Source organism: Pelmatolapia mariae, linkage group LG2 (genome assembly GCF_036321145.2).
Source record: "Pelmatolapia mariae isolate MD_Pm_ZW linkage group LG2, Pm_UMD_F_2, whole genome shotgun sequence".
Taxonomy (NCBI): domain Eukaryota; kingdom Metazoa; phylum Chordata; class Actinopteri; order Cichliformes; family Cichlidae; genus Pelmatolapia; species Pelmatolapia mariae.
Window position 1 is genome coordinate 6,907,662 of NC_086228.1, and position 20,052 is coordinate 6,927,713.

General features: G+C 41.2%; 1 protein-coding gene across 1 annotated transcript; it reads left to right on the forward strand.

Moving 5' to 3' along the window:
* Positions 1–1,372: 1,372 nt before the first annotated feature.
* atp7a (ATPase copper transporting alpha) lies at positions 1,373–19,999 on the forward strand. The gene is made up of 23 exons (XM_063492084.1): positions 1,373–1,652; positions 2,957–3,087; positions 4,237–4,741; positions 6,042–6,824; positions 6,953–7,165; positions 7,254–7,417; positions 7,597–7,758; positions 7,869–7,945; positions 10,891–11,113; positions 11,268–11,501; positions 11,618–11,709; positions 12,037–12,164; positions 13,045–13,199; positions 13,290–13,424; positions 13,507–13,701; positions 14,283–14,465; positions 14,562–14,775; positions 14,867–15,013; positions 15,103–15,245; positions 15,435–15,638; positions 15,993–16,110; positions 16,217–16,319; positions 16,418–19,999. Exons 2-23 carry the CDS (start codon positions 2,968–2,970, stop codon positions 16,692–16,694), a joined length of 4,575 nt encoding a protein of 1,524 aa, XP_063348154.1. The 5' UTR covers positions 1,373–1,652; positions 2,957–2,967; the 3' UTR covers positions 16,695–19,999.
* Positions 20,000–20,052: the final 53 nt, after the last annotated feature.

Genomic DNA, 20,052 nt, shown 5'->3' on the forward strand with positions numbered 1-20,052 from the left:
TTATGTATTAATCACATTATTTTATTGTAATGCCTTGGTGCCACTGGATTTTAACATGTCTGACACCCATACTGTAAGACAAATGGTGGGGGTCTAGTTAGGAAGTTGGGGGAGGCAGACCACTTCACAGGAAGAGTCTTTTGTCTCTGCAAGGACTCTGGGAAGGTGTGAAACAGCTGTGTACTGCCTTTTGTTCATGGAGAAAGTATTTAACTGAGAGACACACTACTCTCAGTGAGACTCTGCTGACCTGCCCCGCGTCATGCAGGCTCTCCATCAAGCTTGGTTGTCTGTCTTTGTGTGTCTGGATTAAAGAATGTTAGCTACCGCTCACCGCTCGTCTGCAGGCTTTATTTAAGTGGAAAAACTTCCACAACAGCTCCTTCACTCTGTCACACAGGTTCTATTTAAGTGCTCATTGATTCAACAAGTCTGGCAGTAATTAGGGAAAAGACAAGATCTGCAGCTTTTCAATTAGGTCTGAAAAACTGAACACAACACTTAAATTTAAACATTGGCACTGACTAACAGTAAAGTCTTATTTTATGGTTGCAAGGCTTTAATATGGAAGCTTTTTTTATGTCACTGATGTTTTATTTATTTATTTATTTATTTGTGTTGTAAGCCATAATTCAACAATTTAAGTTTGTAACTCAAAGTTTCAACTAAATAACTTAAAATTTCAACTTATTCAGAAGTCAGAGTGAGTAACTCGACATTTTGAAATACCTAACCTGAAATTTTGGGATAAAAACCCAAAAAGACATAACAATTTGACATTTTGACTCAGTGCTGCCTGAATATCATTTTATTGTTTACTTTATTTACTTATTTTTTCAGTGAAGGAAACAAGGTTCCATAGTTTAAGGCTTATTTTTTTTTACATCCAGTCTCGTGTTTATTTTTGTTGCCTATAACAACCTTAATATCTGTAGGTAGGTGAGACGCAAAACGTAGCATAGAAAAGGCATGAATACATCTTAAAAAATTATTATTATTATTATTATTATTATTATTATTATTATTATTATTATTATTATTATTATTATTATTATTTCGACTGCAGTAAAAAAAAGGGATAAAAAATATGGAACAAATAAATTCCCTTCTGTTATTGCTCACAGATTATACCCTGAGTTTCGTCTTTAAGGCTCGTAAACTAAACTGTCGACTGATAATTCGAGTCCACTAAAGCGAACCCGTTTCTAGTAACTTCTTTGCATAACATCTAATCTAACAACACATAACCACGATTTATATAAAAGATGGTTACTTTTGGAGAACGCCACAGCCTTGTAGGCAAAGTACAGGGAAAAGCTCCACCCTTTTACGTTGCCGTAACTCTCCTAGCTCCGCCTCTATCCGTGGACAAACAGGAGTGCAGCCGCCCGTCACGTCAGCATGAGGAGACACAACAAAATCAGCTCCACATAGCAGAGTTCTGTGATAACAGAGGAAGAAAACTCTCAATCCAGCACTGTCAATTATTTCTAGCAGTCCTCACGATGCAGCGACGTGTCCGCTTTGTTGACTGTAACGTAGGATGAAGAGTAGATACCAGCTAGTTAGCTTGCTAGCTAAACTTAGCCAAGTCTGACAGTCGGAGTACTAGCCTGTGGCTAACAGTTTGCTTCACGCTGTGAACTGAGACGGTAAGTTTTTCTCAGATATTTCTGTGGTGTCACGTTGGCCGCATTGTAACTAGTAAGAGACGGAATTGTTTCCTATATAATCCTAAAAAGACATTAGGTAATATTTTTGGTATTTTTGGCTCCGTGGAGGTGATGCTTTCTGTCACAAATAGAATCAGAATCAGAAAGGGTTTATTGCTGCTCACAAAAGGGATTAGTAGCTTTTTCGCACGGCTGACAAAGTCACTAAACTAGCTTTACAAATACTTTTCATTCCATTGTAGTTGATGCGGTTTTTGTGTAACTGACCTGTTCTAAACAGTATTACAAACATTCACTAAGTTACCTCCTCTGTGTTAACCTAACGTTTATCTAGACCTAGTTCATCGGTGTCTCTCGCTTTTTCTAAACGTGACCCGGGTCTTTCGCTCTAGTGTCATACGAGTCCCTTTATGTCATTCAACGGATCCGATCTGAGGAGGGTTTAACAATGAGCCTCATCAGTTTCATGGGATTTTAAACGGCTATAGCTACAGCCAAGAGTGCTGTTTATGCGCCAGATTCGTAAGTGATCGTCTGTATGTGTGACAGTATTCACTCAAAGCCCAGGAGGGGATAACAGAGATTATACTTAAGTTAAACATTGTTTATCCACCAAAACTTGAACTTTAGATATGTTTCCAGCCCATCAACGAAACGAACGTGATCGTAAGCCAAATGAAACTGGGATCATGTTTCAAGCTTCTCCTTCGACGGCAATGTTTGGACAACCTGATTAGTCCATGCCAGCAAGGAAGTACAGGAACACTACTCGTCTTGTACAAACAAAGCTTTGTTTTGTTTCCACTTTTTGTCTAGTAAATGTACCAGAATTGGAAGCACCAATTGCATGTCACAAAATTCGTTTAGTTTTTGCACAGCTGCAGACCAGCTGTGCACATCGAATAACATCACCCTACTGTCTTTTTCTGACAATTTCAAACCTTGCTATAGAAATAAAAATGGAGATTCACCCTGATGACACATTTTTAAAAACAGGCGAACTTTAAGCTGAGCAATTTTCATATCTGATGTTAAGCCTTTTTAATTTTAGTAAAGCAAAGATAACCCTGACGGCCGTCTCGATTTAAAATTAAACACTTTATTGGTAATATAAGGCATCGTGCATGTTTAGTTTTATATGCGTGTTTGTGTTTGCCCCATACATTAACGTAACTGTCATTTTGAGAAGAACTACCCCATCTCTCTCTACTCAGCTCTTGTGATCTTTTTCCTCAAAGCAAAGACTTGGTGGGAAAACCATTGTCTTTCTTGTGTTCTTTTAGGAAACACAGTCATGACACAGAAACGCAGCCTGTGTTCAGTTTCTCTTGGAGTGGAGGGTATGACCTGCGGCTCTTGTGTCCAGTCCATAGAGCAGCGCATTGGGTCTCTTCCTGGAGTGATGCATATAAAGGTAAATGTGGGCTCTTTAGAGCTGTTTGTGGTGGTTAGTGGGTTTGAATTTTGTTTTAATTAATTTTTAGTTTAAATGTCATTCAGCAGGCTTTGTTGAGGAACTGATAATAACGTTTTGCTGACTCAATACTTCCCTCGTGATACTTACTGTTTAACTACAGGATTTGAAATAACTAGATGTTGTAACAGTGGTCAAGTATTTTAAAACCATGTATTAGATCTCATAAAGAAAAAAAGTATATTAACTAAAGGTTCCTTCCACCCATATTAGGCCTGATTGATACCCTAATCTTACCCCCTCGGGACTCGCTCATCTGATTAAGAACCAAGTAGCATCAATGTAGCCATGAGAGAGGGTTTAATTGCTATAGTTGCGGCCTGCTGTTTTGTTTATTGTGTGTTTTCCCCTGAGGCTGAGGGTAAATGAGACAATAATGTAATAGTGTGTTCCAGATAGCGCTCTGCCCTTTGCGGGACTCTGACATCAGATCAATACATTCTCTTTGTGTATCCACAGAAAATGTCATTTGTGTCTTAAGACAGTTTAGGTCCTGGATTATTTTACATTAATCTATACAGACATGATCTGCAAAGAGTAAATAGATTTATTTTATGTTCTTAGTAGAACAGTCATTGTCTGATTAGTTTTCCCCCTTTATTCTGAGAATAAAGGTTAATCCTGCAGGCAGCCACACTTACTCACTCACTTGCTGGTTAACTTACGGCCAAGTCAGGTGATGCCTTCAATGTGTCACATGTTTCTTTCTTGCTAAAGTGAGAGCTGAGGGGATCATGCTGACAGCACATGCTGTGAGCTTGCCAAAGTCATGCATTTCTTTTCTTTTTGTGTTTGTTTGTTTTAATAAAGGTTTAGTTCTGAGACAAGACAGTAAAAGCATTAGGTGATAATAAAATCTAAGGAATCTGTATGGCTACACAAGACCAAAAATATCCCTTTCATAGTATCGGAATTAACTCTGAACCGGCATTAAGTGCTTAAGAGTATTACTGGAGGTAAATCTGATTGTTGCTTGAATAAAATAGAAGCCACATCTTAAATGTAGCTATATTGTATATTAAGGTTAAGCTTAGCATTTATTCTAATTTTGTGTTTACTCCATTTTCTCTTTCAACTCCACTTTTGTAGGTGTCTTTAGAGGGCAAGAATGCAACTGTCATATTTGACCCCAGCCATCAGAGCCCAGAGTCTCTGTCAGAGGCCATTGAGGACATGGGCTTTGAATCAAGTCTGCCAGCTTCCAGCAAAGCCACACCAGTCCCTACTGATACCCAGTTGGTCTCCACCTCAGGCATGACACCCACAGCCCAACAGGAAGCATTGAAGAAACTATCACAAATTCAGGGAGTGCTGGATGTCAGAGAGAACCTGCCACAGACGGGTCTCACCGTCACCTTTGTTCCCTCCCTGACGTCCACGCAACAGCTTAGTGAGGTGGTGGCCAGCGTAACACCGCCGGAGATCTCCACACCGAGCAGCCCTTTGCAAAAAGACCCCACCTCCTCTCCACCTCAGACCACGCGAGGTGGAGCGGCTATCCTTAAGCTGCGCATTGAAGGAATGACCTGTCACTCCTGTACTACCACTATTGAAGGAAAGATTGGTAAACTCAAAGGGATTCAAAAGATCAAAGGTGATGTACTCGACCCATTTGCAAACTTACAGTCATATATAACTTTACAGTCTGAGCTGGAAGAGATGTTGTAACACGACTGCTGAATTGCATGTCCTACATCTCAGGTGTCATGTCATTGTGGATCAACGAGGCCGTCTTTAGGTTCAGCACGTAGAGATTGTTTAGTGCGATATGATTATGACTCATGAAATCCCGGCTGGTTGGAAAGAATGACTTGTAGACGGGATTACGGTGGTTGATTATGGTACAGCCTGTCAGTGTACTGTTTGCTCTGTAAACTTTGTTTCAAATTGATGCAAAAAGGGCAGTTTTATAGTAATAATGACATTTATTTTCCTTTATAAAAAAGACAGGAAAAAATGATGCGTATTTGAAATAAGTCAGTTTTTAACTTTTGTAGTTTGTTGCCCTGAAGCTCGGTATTGGAGAGGATTCATGGTATTCATACTTATTAACCATGGGTTTTTGGCATAAGACAATTCCGGACATGTAAAATCCATTCAAATATTTTGTGAACTAAAAAGATCTTTTGGGCTCACCTATTCTTTTTGCAGTCATTCATACAGGATGTGTAGTTTAACTTTCTGATGTTTTGGATCCAAATAAACAGATCTGACCAATCAGATCAGTATATTTGGCAGCAAGTGCCCTCATGGCTAAACACTGCTCCAGCTCATAATCGTCTCTCTGAAATGAAATTATCTCTCCCTCCTCAAGTGTGGTCCCATCTCTGCTAAAAGAGCTCAAAGTGCCCCACTGACATCCTGAAATATGTACGAAAGCGAGCGAGATACAGTTTTAACTTCTAGATCAAAGCATAAAATTGTCCCTGCTGCTGCTTTCTCGTGAGAATTTGATGAACCCAGAATCTCTGTTTCCTCCTTTTCTTGTTTCGGAAACATCAGGATGAACTTTTTTTCTTTCTTTTTTTTTTTGTCACAGTCCGTGTTTTTTTTTGTTGTTTTTTTTGAGGACGAATGTTCCACAAAAATATAACGTGTTTGGTTTGTATGTAGGCCAAGTTCAGATCTGGAATTTTGGAATTTCGTGTTGTTTTTATGCAACATGTTCAGTGTGTAACGGCCTTCAGAGTGAAGTAAAGGCTTTGTCTCCTGAAGCTTTAAGCTGGACCATCAAAATGATCTCACATCGATTGTATCTTGTGTGTCTGATTCTCTGCCAACATCTTTGTCCTTGTTTCACACACAGTGTCTTCCGCTTCTTGTCAAAGAATTTCATTTGTTTTTATTTGCTTTGTGCTTCTGTTTTAACTTTCCTGTTTCCATCTCTTTCACAGTTGTTTTAGAGTCTCAGGAAGCTACACTCGTCTACCTGCCTTACCTCCTCACTGTCCAAACCATCATTGATCAAATTGCTGTGGTTGGATTCAAGGCCTTTGTGAAGTCTAAGCCCCGCCCCCTGCAGCTGTCCCCCAGTGAAATGGAGCGCTTTGTTGATTCTCAAAAACAAACAATTTCGTCACCATCTGAGACTTCAGAGGAGACTGAAATCTTCATAGACACCACGCTCGTCGTGCTTAGGGTTAAAGGCATGCACTGCCGTTCCTGTGTGGTCAACATTCAGGACAATATCTCAGTGCTGCCTGGTGTGTCTTCTGTGGAGGTGTCTTTGGAGAACGAGAAGGCTTCCATCTGCTATGACCCCCAAAAGGTCACAGTGACTCAGCTGCAGCAGGCAATTGAAGCACTGCCTCCAGGAAACTTTAAGACTCAACCGTGGGACTCCTCCGGTCCCCTCAGTCCTGTGTCCACATCACCTGCTCCCACTTTACCACCGTCATCATCATGGCCTACAGGAGCAAACCAGGCTAAACCTGCTGTCTTGCAGCCTTGTTTTAATCAGCCACTGGGATCTGTAGTGAATATCCACATTGAGGGCATGACATGCAACTCCTGTGTTCAGTCCATTGAAGGCATGATCTCCCAAAAGAAAGGGGTCATGTCAGCCGAGGTCTCTCTGACTGATCACCAGGGGATCTTTGAGTACGACCCTCTGCTGACCACACCAGAGGAGTTGAGGGAGGCCATAGAGGACATGGGCTTTGATGCCTTTCTGCCTGGTAAGAGGACCGATTATGTTGGCAGAGTCATTTAATTACCCAGATAGTTTCAGGCCTAGAGCACTTTTATTTTTAGAGGCTAGTGAGCAAAATTAGCATCATTAATGAATAAATCTTCTTGTAAACAGAGACCAACTCTCTGCTGCCTGCGCCACATCCTCTTTCATCGAAGTCTTCAAATATAGCACCTGTCAAAGGTAAAGAGGTGGACAGTGACCACCACAAAGAAACCCCCCAGGGACATAGTGGAGAAACCAACTCTAAATGCTACATCCAGATCGGAGGGATGACCTGTGCTTCCTGTGTGTCAAACATCGAGCGAAATCTCAAGAATGAACCTGGTGTGTTAAAGTTTTTTGGGGCTTTTTTGATAGGAATTCTTTTTGGCTTTCCTTAGGAACTAAAGAGAAAATCTGTAATGTCGTGCAGGTATCTACTCTGTTCTGGTGGCACTAATGGCGAGTAAAGCAGAGGTCCGTTATAACCCTGAAGTCACCGATCCTATGAAGATAGCCGAGTGCGTGAAGGAGCTGGGCTTCACCGCCACTGTTATGGAGAACTATGAAGGTTCAGATGGAACTGTTGAATTAGTGGTGAGTCACTGTGAGGCTGCATTGACTTTATGTTCATTAATGCATGCATGCATGCATTCAAAACCATAAACAAACATTTCTCAATAAGAATTCACTAGATGAGGTGCATTCCTCCCTTCATATTCTCATTATTTTCTACCTCTTCATCTGCTTGTCTGCTCCTCTTCACCTTCTTTCAGGTCAGGGGAATGACGTGTGCTTCTTGTGTTCACAAAATTGAATCCAACCTCACGAAAGAAAAGGGGATTATCTATGCCTCTGTTGCCTTGGCAACCAACAAAGCACACATTAAATTCGACTCTGAAGTTATTGGACCACGAGACATCATCAAGCTGATTGAGGTATTACGCCTTCCTCTGTTTATTTATGCATGTGTTCAGTTATACTTTTACTAATTCATTGGTCTGGATAAAAGTCTTCGAAGGCCTCACCAGGAGTTTGTTTTTTGTAGAATCTAGGATTTGAAGCGTCTTTGGTAAAGAGGGACCGCACTGCCAGCCATCTGGACCACAGCAAAGAGATACGACAGTAAGCAGCATTTGGTGTTTGTAAATTTAAAAACCTGTTGTTTGTGTGGTTATGTATGTTACTATACTGTGTTGGGACATGAGTCTGGTGTTCAAACTCTTTTTCTTTTTCCTTTTTGTTCATCTGAATGTTGGCTTGATCATTTATCTGACTTTCCTAAGAAAAATCTTTTTGTAGAGTGAAGTGCTTAGGCCATTATAGGCAGTAAAATTTTAACTGAGGCTTATCAGAGAGTGATACTAGGGAGTGAAACTAATCAGTTAGTGAGGTATGTTGAGGTTGAAGCTAGTTTTCAGTGTCACAAATGTAGCTCTCTTTGTACCCAATAAGGTAATCGAGCTAAGTTAAGCTGCACATGTAATATGCTTCAGAGGAGGTTATTTTCATATTCAGCTCTAAAAAGCATCCTCTGCTGAGGGAAAACATTTCATATGCAAGGCCACGAAGGCCAAGTCCACTTGGAGGGTGCATGCGTAATTAAGCATTGTAGTGTCGTGTCTCGCTGCAGGTCATGGGACAGAGCCCTGTTTTTAGTCCCTCTCTTATTTACGTCCTTCAGATCCAAACGACCTCTCGCATGCCCATGGGAGCAGAGGCTGTAACAGTGACCTTACACTCAGCTGCAAAATTGAGGATACGGTACAATGTGTCGTACCTGGAGCATATAACTGTCATTTTTCTTTATTCAAATTATTTATATCTTTGAAGCCATTTACTTGATTTGCACTGTTTTAAATAATATCATGGGCCATTTTATAAAAAGCTGTTTAAAAAATAATAATACTAATAAGACCTGCAAACCTGTGGTTTCTACAAGCATCCAAAAATGCTGTCAGAGATCAAATATTTTAGGAACTGAATAGAGGTGGGAATCACCAGACACCTCATGATACAATGTTATCACACTACTTCACTTACTATTTCATATTATTGCACTTTTTAACATTTTGAAATATGCTGAGTATTGCGGTAACATTTATTGCGATTTATCACCTGTTCTTTGAAACAGCAGAGTTAAACTTCAGTATCTGTTTTATCTAAGATAACGTTATCTCACCTCATTTATTTATTTAGGTTTTCCTCCAAATAGACTGTTAACCGTGCAACACTGGCTTGAAAGCCAGGCATAAGTGGCGTCATAAGACAGGGTCAGTCTGGTATCAGTCTTATATCAGACCCCAGGCTGATATCATTCTGCATTTGAATGGGGTCAAGCTGGCAATAACATGCAATCTGTTCCTGATAATACAACAGTAAAGTGTGACAAGTGGTTGAAAATCACACGTGTTGCACTAAAGATTTAACTGACATTGATACTTAGTGGCCTTCCTGTACTATAGGAACATAATCAGCTGGCAGTCGAGTTTTGCTCGTTGACTCATTCAGACTGATGGCAGCATGTTGGCATCTGTCTGCAATTATAAATTAGACTGCAGTTATTGTCAAACCTTCAACAGTCTCTCTGAGTAATAGTTGGGTTGCGGTCACGTGGTTCTGATGACGTGCGGAGGCAGCGCGATTTTTGAGTGGAGGGCGGAAGTAAACATGGAGGACACTGTGGAGAGTCAGGAGAGCAGCTATTGTGCAACTTTAGACCCCGTTTCTCGGGAGAGATATAAACAGATAGTTAAAAAAATATATCGGACGTGATCCGTATTCTTTGAAAATGTCCGAATACACCACAGAAGTAAAGGATTTGCCTACTATCGAGGCTGTGGATATCACCAACTACTTGGTCCTCCAGACTTCTTACTACACTAGGCAGCAAATGAAAGCTTTCAAGAGTCTGGAGGCGTACAATTTTTTTGTCAGCGGGTGGGTCCACAACCTTGGAACAAAACGTCTCCGTGATGGATACAGTTTGGTGTTTGCAAGGGTGAGTGTTTGTTCTTTTCTCTCGTTTGAGAACTGATTCCGATCTGGGTTTTCGTTCGTAGCCGAGATTGACCGTCGGAGCCCAGTCCTCCGACTCTTCGTCATCCAAAGCACTTGGGCAGCCTATAGTCCCAATCAAGTCAATATTAGACTACTAACTTAAAAGCACTAAGTAAACGAGAATTTAACGACAACCTAATGCTAATAAGTTCGTTTGCAAACATAACATTACCTCTGACGAAGTGGTCGCTGCAGACACGGGCATTGGCAGACTCTGCTCCTCCCGACTGTAAACGTAAATTTAAAATCCATTTTTTCCTACGTTTTTCGGTTAGAATTTTCCATTTTTCTCCTCTTCGTTGGGCTATTTTTGGTACCCTAAAATACCGTTTATCGGTTTCTCTGGTCGACCTACTGGAGCATCCGTAAACACAACAGGACATAGGCATTTTGCGTACTGTCTGTCTGTGATTTTGCGCTTATCTTTTTCACTTCCGACCGCCAGTCAAATTTCGCGCTTTACGTCGACGTCACGTCTACGTCAAATGAAACCTAGCTATTCCAGTCAGTCCAAGTTAGTTTGTGACCAGGCGACCTGTTCACTCAACTTTCGATCTAAAGTCATTGTGAGTGTGTAAGACCCTCAAGCTCTGGGCAACCCTTTTTATTTAATTTTTTTTTTTAACTTGTGTGACTGAGCCATTAGCTTGGTGTGAATTAGGAGGTAGCTTTGTCAAGCTAAGTGTTACCAGTGTTTAATGGTTTTTGAGTTGAGATGATTTAATGTAAGTTGGCTCGACTAACATTATCTCAGGGTTTTGGTGCATGAGATTAGCCCTGTTGTTTGTAGTATTCCCAGAGCATTTATATTTATTTAATAAATATCATTATAATATCGCCCCGCAAAATATCGCTCCAAATGTGTATAAATGTAGTTTTGTTTAGTCATACTGGCTGTGAGAGAGTTGTGTCTTGGTTCTTTTTGTTATGATTATTAAAGTCTGCATATGTTTGCTTTGTTGTTTTAAAAAAAATCTGTTACTAATTGAATAATATCTTTCCTTGCTAAGGTGGAGGAAGTCTTTCCTTGTGAGCTTGGTTTTCTGTGTGCCTGTGATGGGTATGATGACCTACATGATTATTATGGACCACCAGATGACAGTTTCACATCATCACAACAATACGGCAGAAGACCGCAACCGCTACCACTCCACCATGTTGCTGGAGAGGCAGCTGCTCCCAGGCCTCTCCATCATGAACCTCCTCTCCTTCCTGTTTTGTGTGCCAGTACAGGTAAATCACAGGGATTAACTTCACTCCCAGGGAACATGATAGGGAATTTTTAGTAGTAGTAGTCGTAATAATAGTAGTATTAACTTTTGCCCTCAGGAGAGAAAAGTCGTGGAATCATATTAATGGTTTGTTTTGTTTTTTTCTCTCTCCTTAGTTTATTGGAGGTCGCTACTTCTACATTCAAGCCTGGAAAGCCGTGAAACACAAATCTGCCAACATGGATGTGCTAATTGTTCTGGCCACTTCCATAGCCTTCACCTACTCATGCGTCGTCCTAATTGTGGCCATGGCGGAGAAGGCAAAAGTCAATCCCATCACATTCTTCGACACACCGCCTATGCTCTTTGTCTTCATCTCTCTGGGACGCTGGCTGGAACAGATAGCCAAGGTTTAGCTCATATTTATTAATATCTGTGACATTTCAAGTAACTTTACTTTTTTGAAAAGTCTGCAAATCGATACACGTGTATAAAAAGTCAAATTGTTTCATGTGCTGTCTTCCAGAGCAAGACTTCTGAGGCTTTGTCCAAACTGATGTCTTTACAAGCCACTGAGGCCACAGTTGTCACTCTCGGCAGTGATAATTCAGTTCTCAGGTACTCCTGGTTCTCTACCCTCACCTTTCACATGTTGACTTGGTTTTAAATGACAACATAATGAAATGTTTGCAGTTAGAGTACCTGTTGAAATAGACAACAGCATAACAAAAGGTGTATAAAAAACAGCAGGGGAGTTTCCAGAGTTAGTGTCAGATTTAATTGACAATTTTGATCTTGTGTGTCTTCTAACAGCCTTTCCTAAACAGTCTAGTATCATTATTATTAATAATATTACTTTTTTTTTTCAGTGTCAAAAATAAATTTGTTTTTATAGTAGTTTTATAGTAATTGTGTTTGACATTATTTTATGTTTGTGTGTTGCAGTGAGGAGCAGGTGGATGTGGAGCTGGTTCAGAGGGGTGATATAGTCAAAGTCGTTCCTGGGGGAAAGTTTCCAGTCGATGGGAGGGTCATTGAAGGACATTCCATGGCCGATGAGTCCCTCATCACAGGTTGGTCGTCATTAATTGTAGGACCTGTATTTATACATGGACTAGTGCTGGATGTCTATAAACAGTTGTTAATAGGTCACTTATGCTCATTGTGGGCATGAATCTCATGGTCATTTGGGGCTTTTAATCATTTCTTTGAAATGTTATTTTTCTAGGGTGGAATGATTGTACAGGATACATCTTTCATTACTTTAAAAAGACAAGAATTTGGTTCATAAGTTTAGATTTATTTTAGATTTTCTCTAATCTATAATTAATATTTAGTTCTTTCAGCCAGTTGCACCTCACCAGATGCTTTTGGTAGCCATCAACCTTGGCATAATTCTTCCTGGACATTTGACCTCTCTTGGCAGAATTGTTAGAGTTCATTTAAATTAGTTTGTTTCTTGGCACAGACCTGACTTTTAAGCATAATCCAAAAATTTTTAATAGGGTTGAAGTTGAGACTTTGAGAAAAACCATTTCAGAAGCTTAATGTTAGCCTGCTTCATTCATTCCAGAAGCAGTTTTGTTGTGTGTTTCTGGCTGTTGATTTCAGGGGAAGGTGAAGAATTCCTTTATTGTTATTTTATTATTGTTACATGACATCCACTGACAACAAAACTGCCCAAAGCATGATGCTACCATCACCATGCTTGACAGTGTTCTTAGATTTGAAAGCCTTGTCTTTTCTCCTCCAAACATACCTCTTGTCAGGGCGGTCAAATAGCTCAGTCTTTGCCTTGTCTGACCTTAAAACCTTTCTCCAGAAGGCCAAAAGCATCTGGTTGGAGTGCAACTTGCTATGGGAACCAAACCAAATATTATTGGGGGTGTTTTGTTTATTTTTTTTCTTATCTGTACTGCAGTTATTTGACCAGCTGTTGCTTTATGACTCCAGGTGAGGCCATGCCAGTGACAAAGAAGCCCGGGAGCTCGGTGATTGCAGGCTCCATTAACCAGAACGGCTCTCTGCTCGTCAGTGCTACACATGTTGGCATGGACACCACGCTGTCTCAGATTGTCAAACTAGTGGAGGAGGCTCAGACGTCAAAGGTGAATTACATGGTTTGGCCTGTGCACTGTATGTACCAGCTTTGAGAGTAACGCTGTACAAGTGTTTATGTCTTTACTTTGTATTTTTAGGCTCCCATCCAGCAGTATGCAGATAAAATTAGTGGCTACTTTGTACCCTTCATTGTTGGCATATCTGTGCTTACCCTAATCGCCTGGATCATCATTGGCTTTTTGAACTTCTCTCTAGTGGAGATGTACTTTCCTGTGAGTTCTTTTCCTTTTTACTTCAGTTTTATGTCATTTTTATGAATTGGAAAGAAAAACTAACATCATTTCCTTCACACAGGGTTACGACAAATCCATTTCCAGAACTGAGGCAGTGGTTCGCTTCGCCTTCCAGGCCTCCATAACCGTGTTATGCATCGCCTGTCCCTGTTCCCTTGGCTTGGCAACCCCGACAGCTGTCATGGTGGGCACAGGCGTCGGAGCCCAAAATGGCATCCTGATAAAGGGGGGAGAGCCACTTGAGATGGCACATAAGGTGTGTTAATGATGATTTTCTGACACCTCTCTGTTAGCCAGGCGGTTGTATATGAGAGAGCATCTGTCAGTTTTAACACGTTGAATAAAATTATAATTATATAAATGCAGGCAGATATCAGATGGGTGAGACTGAATGCATTAAATTTGATTTATCGATGTAGTGCCACATGTATGCACTTATTCGATTACGTGACATGCATAGTGATTTATTTCCATCATCTAAAATGAGCTTTTTAGACCTCACAAATGCATTTACTGTATTTTTGTTTTAGTGGGTTGTTTTCACCTCTCAGGTATGATCCTCCTGAAAACCAGCCTTTTCATTTATGTCTTCTGTAATGAACATTTGTTGTTGGTCTATATCTTTTGACTTATTTGAGTTACCCTACTAAGTCCTGATGTACTAAATAGAGGACATCCTGGGTTTTCCACTGATATCTCATGTGTTTGGGTGGCCTCTTTTAGCTGCAAAGAGGAAGGAAATCACATAAAATGTTCAATGGGAAGATCCTGTCCCCCCCAGATATCATTTCTGGGGTCACAAAGTAAATAACTTATAATATTATCTTTCATATGCAGGTTCAGTCTGTGGTGTTTGACAAGACCGGCACCATTACATACGGGGCACCAAAGGTTGTTCAAGTGAAGATCGCGGTGGAGGGGAATAAGATGCCTCGCTCCCGCCTGCTGGCCATTGTAGGCACAGCTGAGAACAACAGTGAACACCCGCTGGGAGCCGCTATTACCAAATACTGCAAACAGGTTTGCCTTTCATCAGATTTGACCCCACGGTGAGATGAATGATAATCTACAGTATGTATATGTGGAAGATGTTGATCCATTGTTATTTGCGTGCAGGAGCTTGGCACAGAGTCTCTTGGCACGTGCGTGGACTTTCAGGCGGTGCCGGGCTGTGGCATCCGATGTCAGGTGAGCAACACGGAGAGTCTGCTGAAGCAGTTGGACAGTGACAGCGAGGACAACAACCAGCGCAACAGTGTCCTAGTCCAGATCAGCAACAGCCGGACATGGACCAGCTCCCATCCACTCATCATGGACCCACAGCCACAAAGTATGTTTGGAAGTGCATTCCTACTGCACGATTACAGTTGCTGTAAAGTTGTGTTTCACTTGTTTTTATGTCTTCTTGCTGTTGTTTTCAGGCCTGGTTCAGACAGCCACCTATGTAGTCTTGATTGGGAACAGGGAGTGGATGAGGAGGAACTGCCTGCAAGTCAAACCTGAAATCGACGAAGCCATGATCGAGCACGAGCGCAGAGGACGCACTGCTGTTCTGGTGGCTGTAGACGGTGAGTAGCAATATTAAAATTTACTCCCCTTTCTCTTTTCTCTCACTTTCTGACTGCTTGAAACTTAAAAACCTTTTTTCTGTGCATAGACCTGCTGTGTGCAATGATAGCCATAGCAGACACAGTGAAACCAGAGGCTGAGTTGGCGGTCCACACGCTGACCAACATGGGTCTGGAAGTTGTGCTGATGACTGGAGACAACAGCAAGACAGCTCGGGCTATTGCTGCTCAGGTAAGCAAAGCAGACGAATGAAGAGCTGATTAATACTGATGCTATCGTTAGACTTTTGTTACTAGATGGTGAAGTTGTAACAGAGATGATGGCTTAGATTTTTTACTTTTCTACTTTAATGTCATATTAAGCTGGAAACCCAACACGTGTTTGATTTCTGAGCTCATCATTCTGCTTTTTGTCCACCAGGTCGGCATCAGAAAAGTGTTCGCTGAGGTGCTGCCCTCCCACAAGGTGGCCAAAGTGGAACAGCTGCAGCAGGCGGGAAAGAGGGTCGCCATGGTGGGTGACGGCGTCAACGACTCGCCCGCTCTGGCCATGGCTGACGTGGGCATCGCCATAGGAACCGGGACAGATGTGGCCATAGAGGCCGCAGATGTGGTGCTGATCAGGGTGAGAATCTGATCCAACAAAGGTGTCTGTTTTGTAACATGAAAGCAGCACAGATGATTTTTAGCGTGATGTGAATCACATGCAGACAACACAGCAGACACAGAGGTCACCAGTGACTCTCCAACTTCAGAAACAAAAGTCTAACATAAAAAAACCTTGTAGACTGAAATAAAAACGGTTGATCTGTAAAAACCTGAGTAAAGCAGATGCTTTGTTAACTTGGTGTGTATTTTGTTTTTTTTAAGCTTTGTGCTGAGAGGATTTTACTTAAAGCCTTTAAACCTTTTCACCTTTTTGCCACAAATTGCTGTTAACGCCCTCCTCATTTACCCAGTGTTGTTGTCTTGTCTTCAGAATGACCTGCTGGATGTGGTCGGCAGTATTGACCTGTCTAAAAAGACCGTCAAGAGGATCAGGATCAACTTTGTCTTCGCTCTTATCTACAACCTGGTTGGAATTCCTATTGCTGCTGGTAGGTTCTTTGGTGGGCTGAATGCAGAGTGAGGTCATCCACTTTTTTAGTATCATAGGGAAATCACTTTGAGCTCTGTGGAAATACGAACTTCATCTATTTACAGGGGTGTTCCTTCCCGTCGGCCTGGTGTTACAGCCGTGGATGGGCTCAGCTGCCATGGCGCTGTCATCTGTCTCTGTGGTTTTGTCCTCACTTCTACTCAAATGGTAATGAAATATTTGGGGTTTTGTTGAAGTATTTTGTGTGTATTTTGTGTTAATTCATAAAAATTTCTGTCCACTTTATCCCCTTCATCTTTATGTAGTTACACTAAACCCACTGCAGAGAAGCTGGAGGCCAGACTGGGTACCAGCAGGCGGCAGGGCAGCCTGTCTGACGTCAGCGTCCACATCGGCATGGGCGAGATGCGTCGCCCGTCCCCGAAACTCAGTCTGCTAGACCGCATCGTCAACTACAGTCGAGCGTCGATCAACTCGCTGCGCTCTGACAAGCATTCAGTCAACAGCTTCGTGCTCAGCGAGCCCGACAAACACTCGCTGCTGGTCGGGGAGGCTGCGAGCCACGAGGATGACTTGTGTTGAATCTGAGGAGCTTACAATTGAAAGTGCATTTATTCAAGGCTGGGCCATGCTAAGCCAAAAGGGTTACATTGAATAATGGTCCTTCCATCTACTGTAGGTGCCCTCAGGGCAGCACTGTTTACGTGAAGAAAGCTTTCATGTCCCTTGTTTTCTTTTAGCTCAACCCGCTGATCACACTCTTCAGACTATGATGAGATGGGTTTTGTTGAGGTTACGCCCTTGGGGACACTCTTAGACAAACCCATTGACACTATGATCCACAACTCTCCCGCGTCAGCTTCTTCAGAGCCATGAAGCAGGTGCCACATCCAGGAAGCAGAGCTGTGATCATCGTTGCAACTTTACAATCTTGAACATCTATCCAAAGACATTTAAACAGTGGTGCCCTTCCTAAGAGTGGACACAGTAGAGTTTTATTTTAGTTAATCTTCCTTAAATGGAAAAGTGTTGTATAATTATATTCCAAACTATTTATATTATTATTTATCTATTTTTTTCACTACATCAATGTAAAACATGAAGTTCTTGAATCCAAATGTAAATTGTGATTTTGACGTTCCCCAAAAAAATGTGTGATTGCTCAGAAAAGTAATGCATAAAAACTTTATAACAAGCTGCAAAAGGGATTGTTAAGCAAAACTAAGGAGTGAGATGTGAATGTCAGTGTTACCTAAAGTGCCAGTTGAAGTGCCACCCGGCAAAGTCCAACACATTCCAAAGATAGCAGCATTCAGAGGTTATCTTGGACTTGATCTTCACAAAGTGTGAGCAGAGGTCTGCTGAAGGTCGATTTAAGCTCTAGTTTCAGCATGCGTCAACTCGCTCCAGCTGTAGTCAGTCGTCTGTCAATGTATGTGAAGATTTTTCGCTGTTGCAGTGAAGCAGAAGTTGTTACATGGATTATGATGTTCTTGGATGTCTTTATGAGTTGTTGCAATTAGGCTTGTGTTTCGAAATGGCTGAACTCTAAATGCCGTCGTGTCCTTCCTTGTTTCTGCAGTAAGCAAGGTTGTGTTACTGTTCTTGTGTGTTTCTGTCGTTAATGCAAGGCTGTCACTTTCTCAGCTTTTTTCTTTCCTTTTTAATAGGATTGATGCTGTTGCACTTGATCAAAGAGACTCAGCACGAACAGAGTAAACACAGCTGTGTCCCAGCAGTCCGCCAAACAAGTTACTGAGAAGCAAACGCTGAAGAATAATAGTAATAGTTCAGTACTATTTAGATCCCACCAGATCTGAGGAGGATACTGAACAGCCACTGCTGTTGTGATCCATTAGAAAACAGTTGAGCTATTTTGGTTTCCGAATTATTTCTCTCTTGCTTTTCCTCCTGATGATAAGTACATCAGCACGTCCTGCCGCTTCCCCATGATGCACTCTGGTCTGGTCAGTTCTGCCAGTATGCTGTTTTTGTGCAATGCCTTTTTCAAGTGTCCATAAGGCCTCAGATATCTGTGTCCATGTTTGCACGTTCTTCTGAACATTGTGTGCCTTTTAGAATAAAAATGCTTTTGTAACATCACATTGCTGTTTTTGCTTTAAGCCACTAGATGGCACCGTGGATCAACAAAGACCCTGGCTGTGGGATTTTATCAAGTTTATTTCATCTGGTTAGTCAAAACATTACATCACCCCAGTGTACTGCAAAACAATCAGAAAACATTCTTTGTCACAGTATTTTAAAAATTATTAATGCAAGCTATAAATGACTTCCTCTCGAGTTGATTCGTCTCGCTTTGGCTGTGTTGAAATTTCATTTGATTTGGTAAATTGAATTTTCTTAATTGTTAGAGTTAACTGATCAAGCACGGACTGAAATCGGTGTGGTTCTAAAAATGTGCAGCATTTGGAAAACTGCTACAGCATTGTGCTTTTCTAGACACACCGCAAACAGCTGGAATTGGAAAGTGCTACATTCAGTCACCATGAACACGAGAATAACAAATTTCACTTCAAATAAACTGGAGAGAGCTCCAGGGCGTCTCTCTGAAAACACTGAAAATCTAGAATTGTACTTTTACAGCGATAAATTCAAAGATTACAGAGTGTTAAACATTAAAAACACCTCACAAAAAAAATCACATCATATGGGAAGGAGTCTTTAAAACAAGAATTTCATTTTTGTTGAATGCACGCTGGGTTCTAGAAACACATTTGAGTTGGGTTAAAGGTGTGAGTTTGGTTGCTTTGAGCTAATCTTTGTTTTTTTTTCTCCCACTCATGATTTTAGAAATGTCCGGTGATGAGTTTGGCATGGCACCAGAAGTGAGTTTACAACAGTTTACAGACGCATTCTTTTAGACACAACAGGTTAAGTCAACTGTGTCCAAACACATATGTGTTATCTGAATCCTGACTGCAGAACAAAAGTACAGAGCGTAAAATCTACCTGCTTTATCAGCTTGCTTGGCTTGAACTTGGTCATGGCGTGTGCTGATATGACTGAGGTGCAGATAAAATAAAAGGAGGAGCTGGAGGTCTTTGCTGCAGATATCTTTTTGGCTGGGAGTTTGTGCATTCCTCAAACTCATCGGACTCAAAATGTGTTACTGTTTGAAGTCTTCAAAGCAGGCAGAGTGTTAGCGAGATGAACCATTTAGGTGTGGCGTTGACAAATAGCATCCATCAGAAGTACTAACATCTATATCTGACACTCTAAATGCATATAACGATGTAAAAACACCTCGAGAACACTGAGAATCTTCCACATCAGTTTAAAATCTGCCACTTTGTGTTGTTGTAATCAGATCTCTCATACTAGAATTGGGCTTGGTAGAAGTGAGAACCAGCGTGTTTTTTCTGAAATGATTAATATGAATTTAACATTTATTGTCAGTGTTCCTGAACGCAGCCTCTGTGTCACTAAAGAGGCAGAAAAATACTTTTCAACAAGCCAGAGAGTGGTTTGTTCACACGTGTCTGGCAAGTAGAATAAATAGAACAATAAACACTGATTATTCAGACATGAAATAGCACCATGCTGGCCTATTATAACATCCCATTTTAAAGGGTGTATCCCTGGAGAAGGCTTGTTTAGTATCACTCATTTGGCAGGTGAGTTAAAGTGAATACCAGGAGGTTGAAATCCTTGACAGAGGTTTAAAAAGTACAGATTTGGCAAATGTAATCAGATCTGACTAGTCAGAATAAAGACCAGAAAAAAGAAAAACCGCCGGGCAGACAGATGTGACAGTGGTTTCATGGCAACATAAGATCAACAAGCCACAGACATTGAAGTAATAAAAACATATGGCACAGAAGAAAACCTTACTATGGGCCACTAAACATCTGTCGAGATAAACATCAAACTTTTCATCCCGCTTGGAGAACATCTTCAGCAGTTTCAGTAAAATCTACAA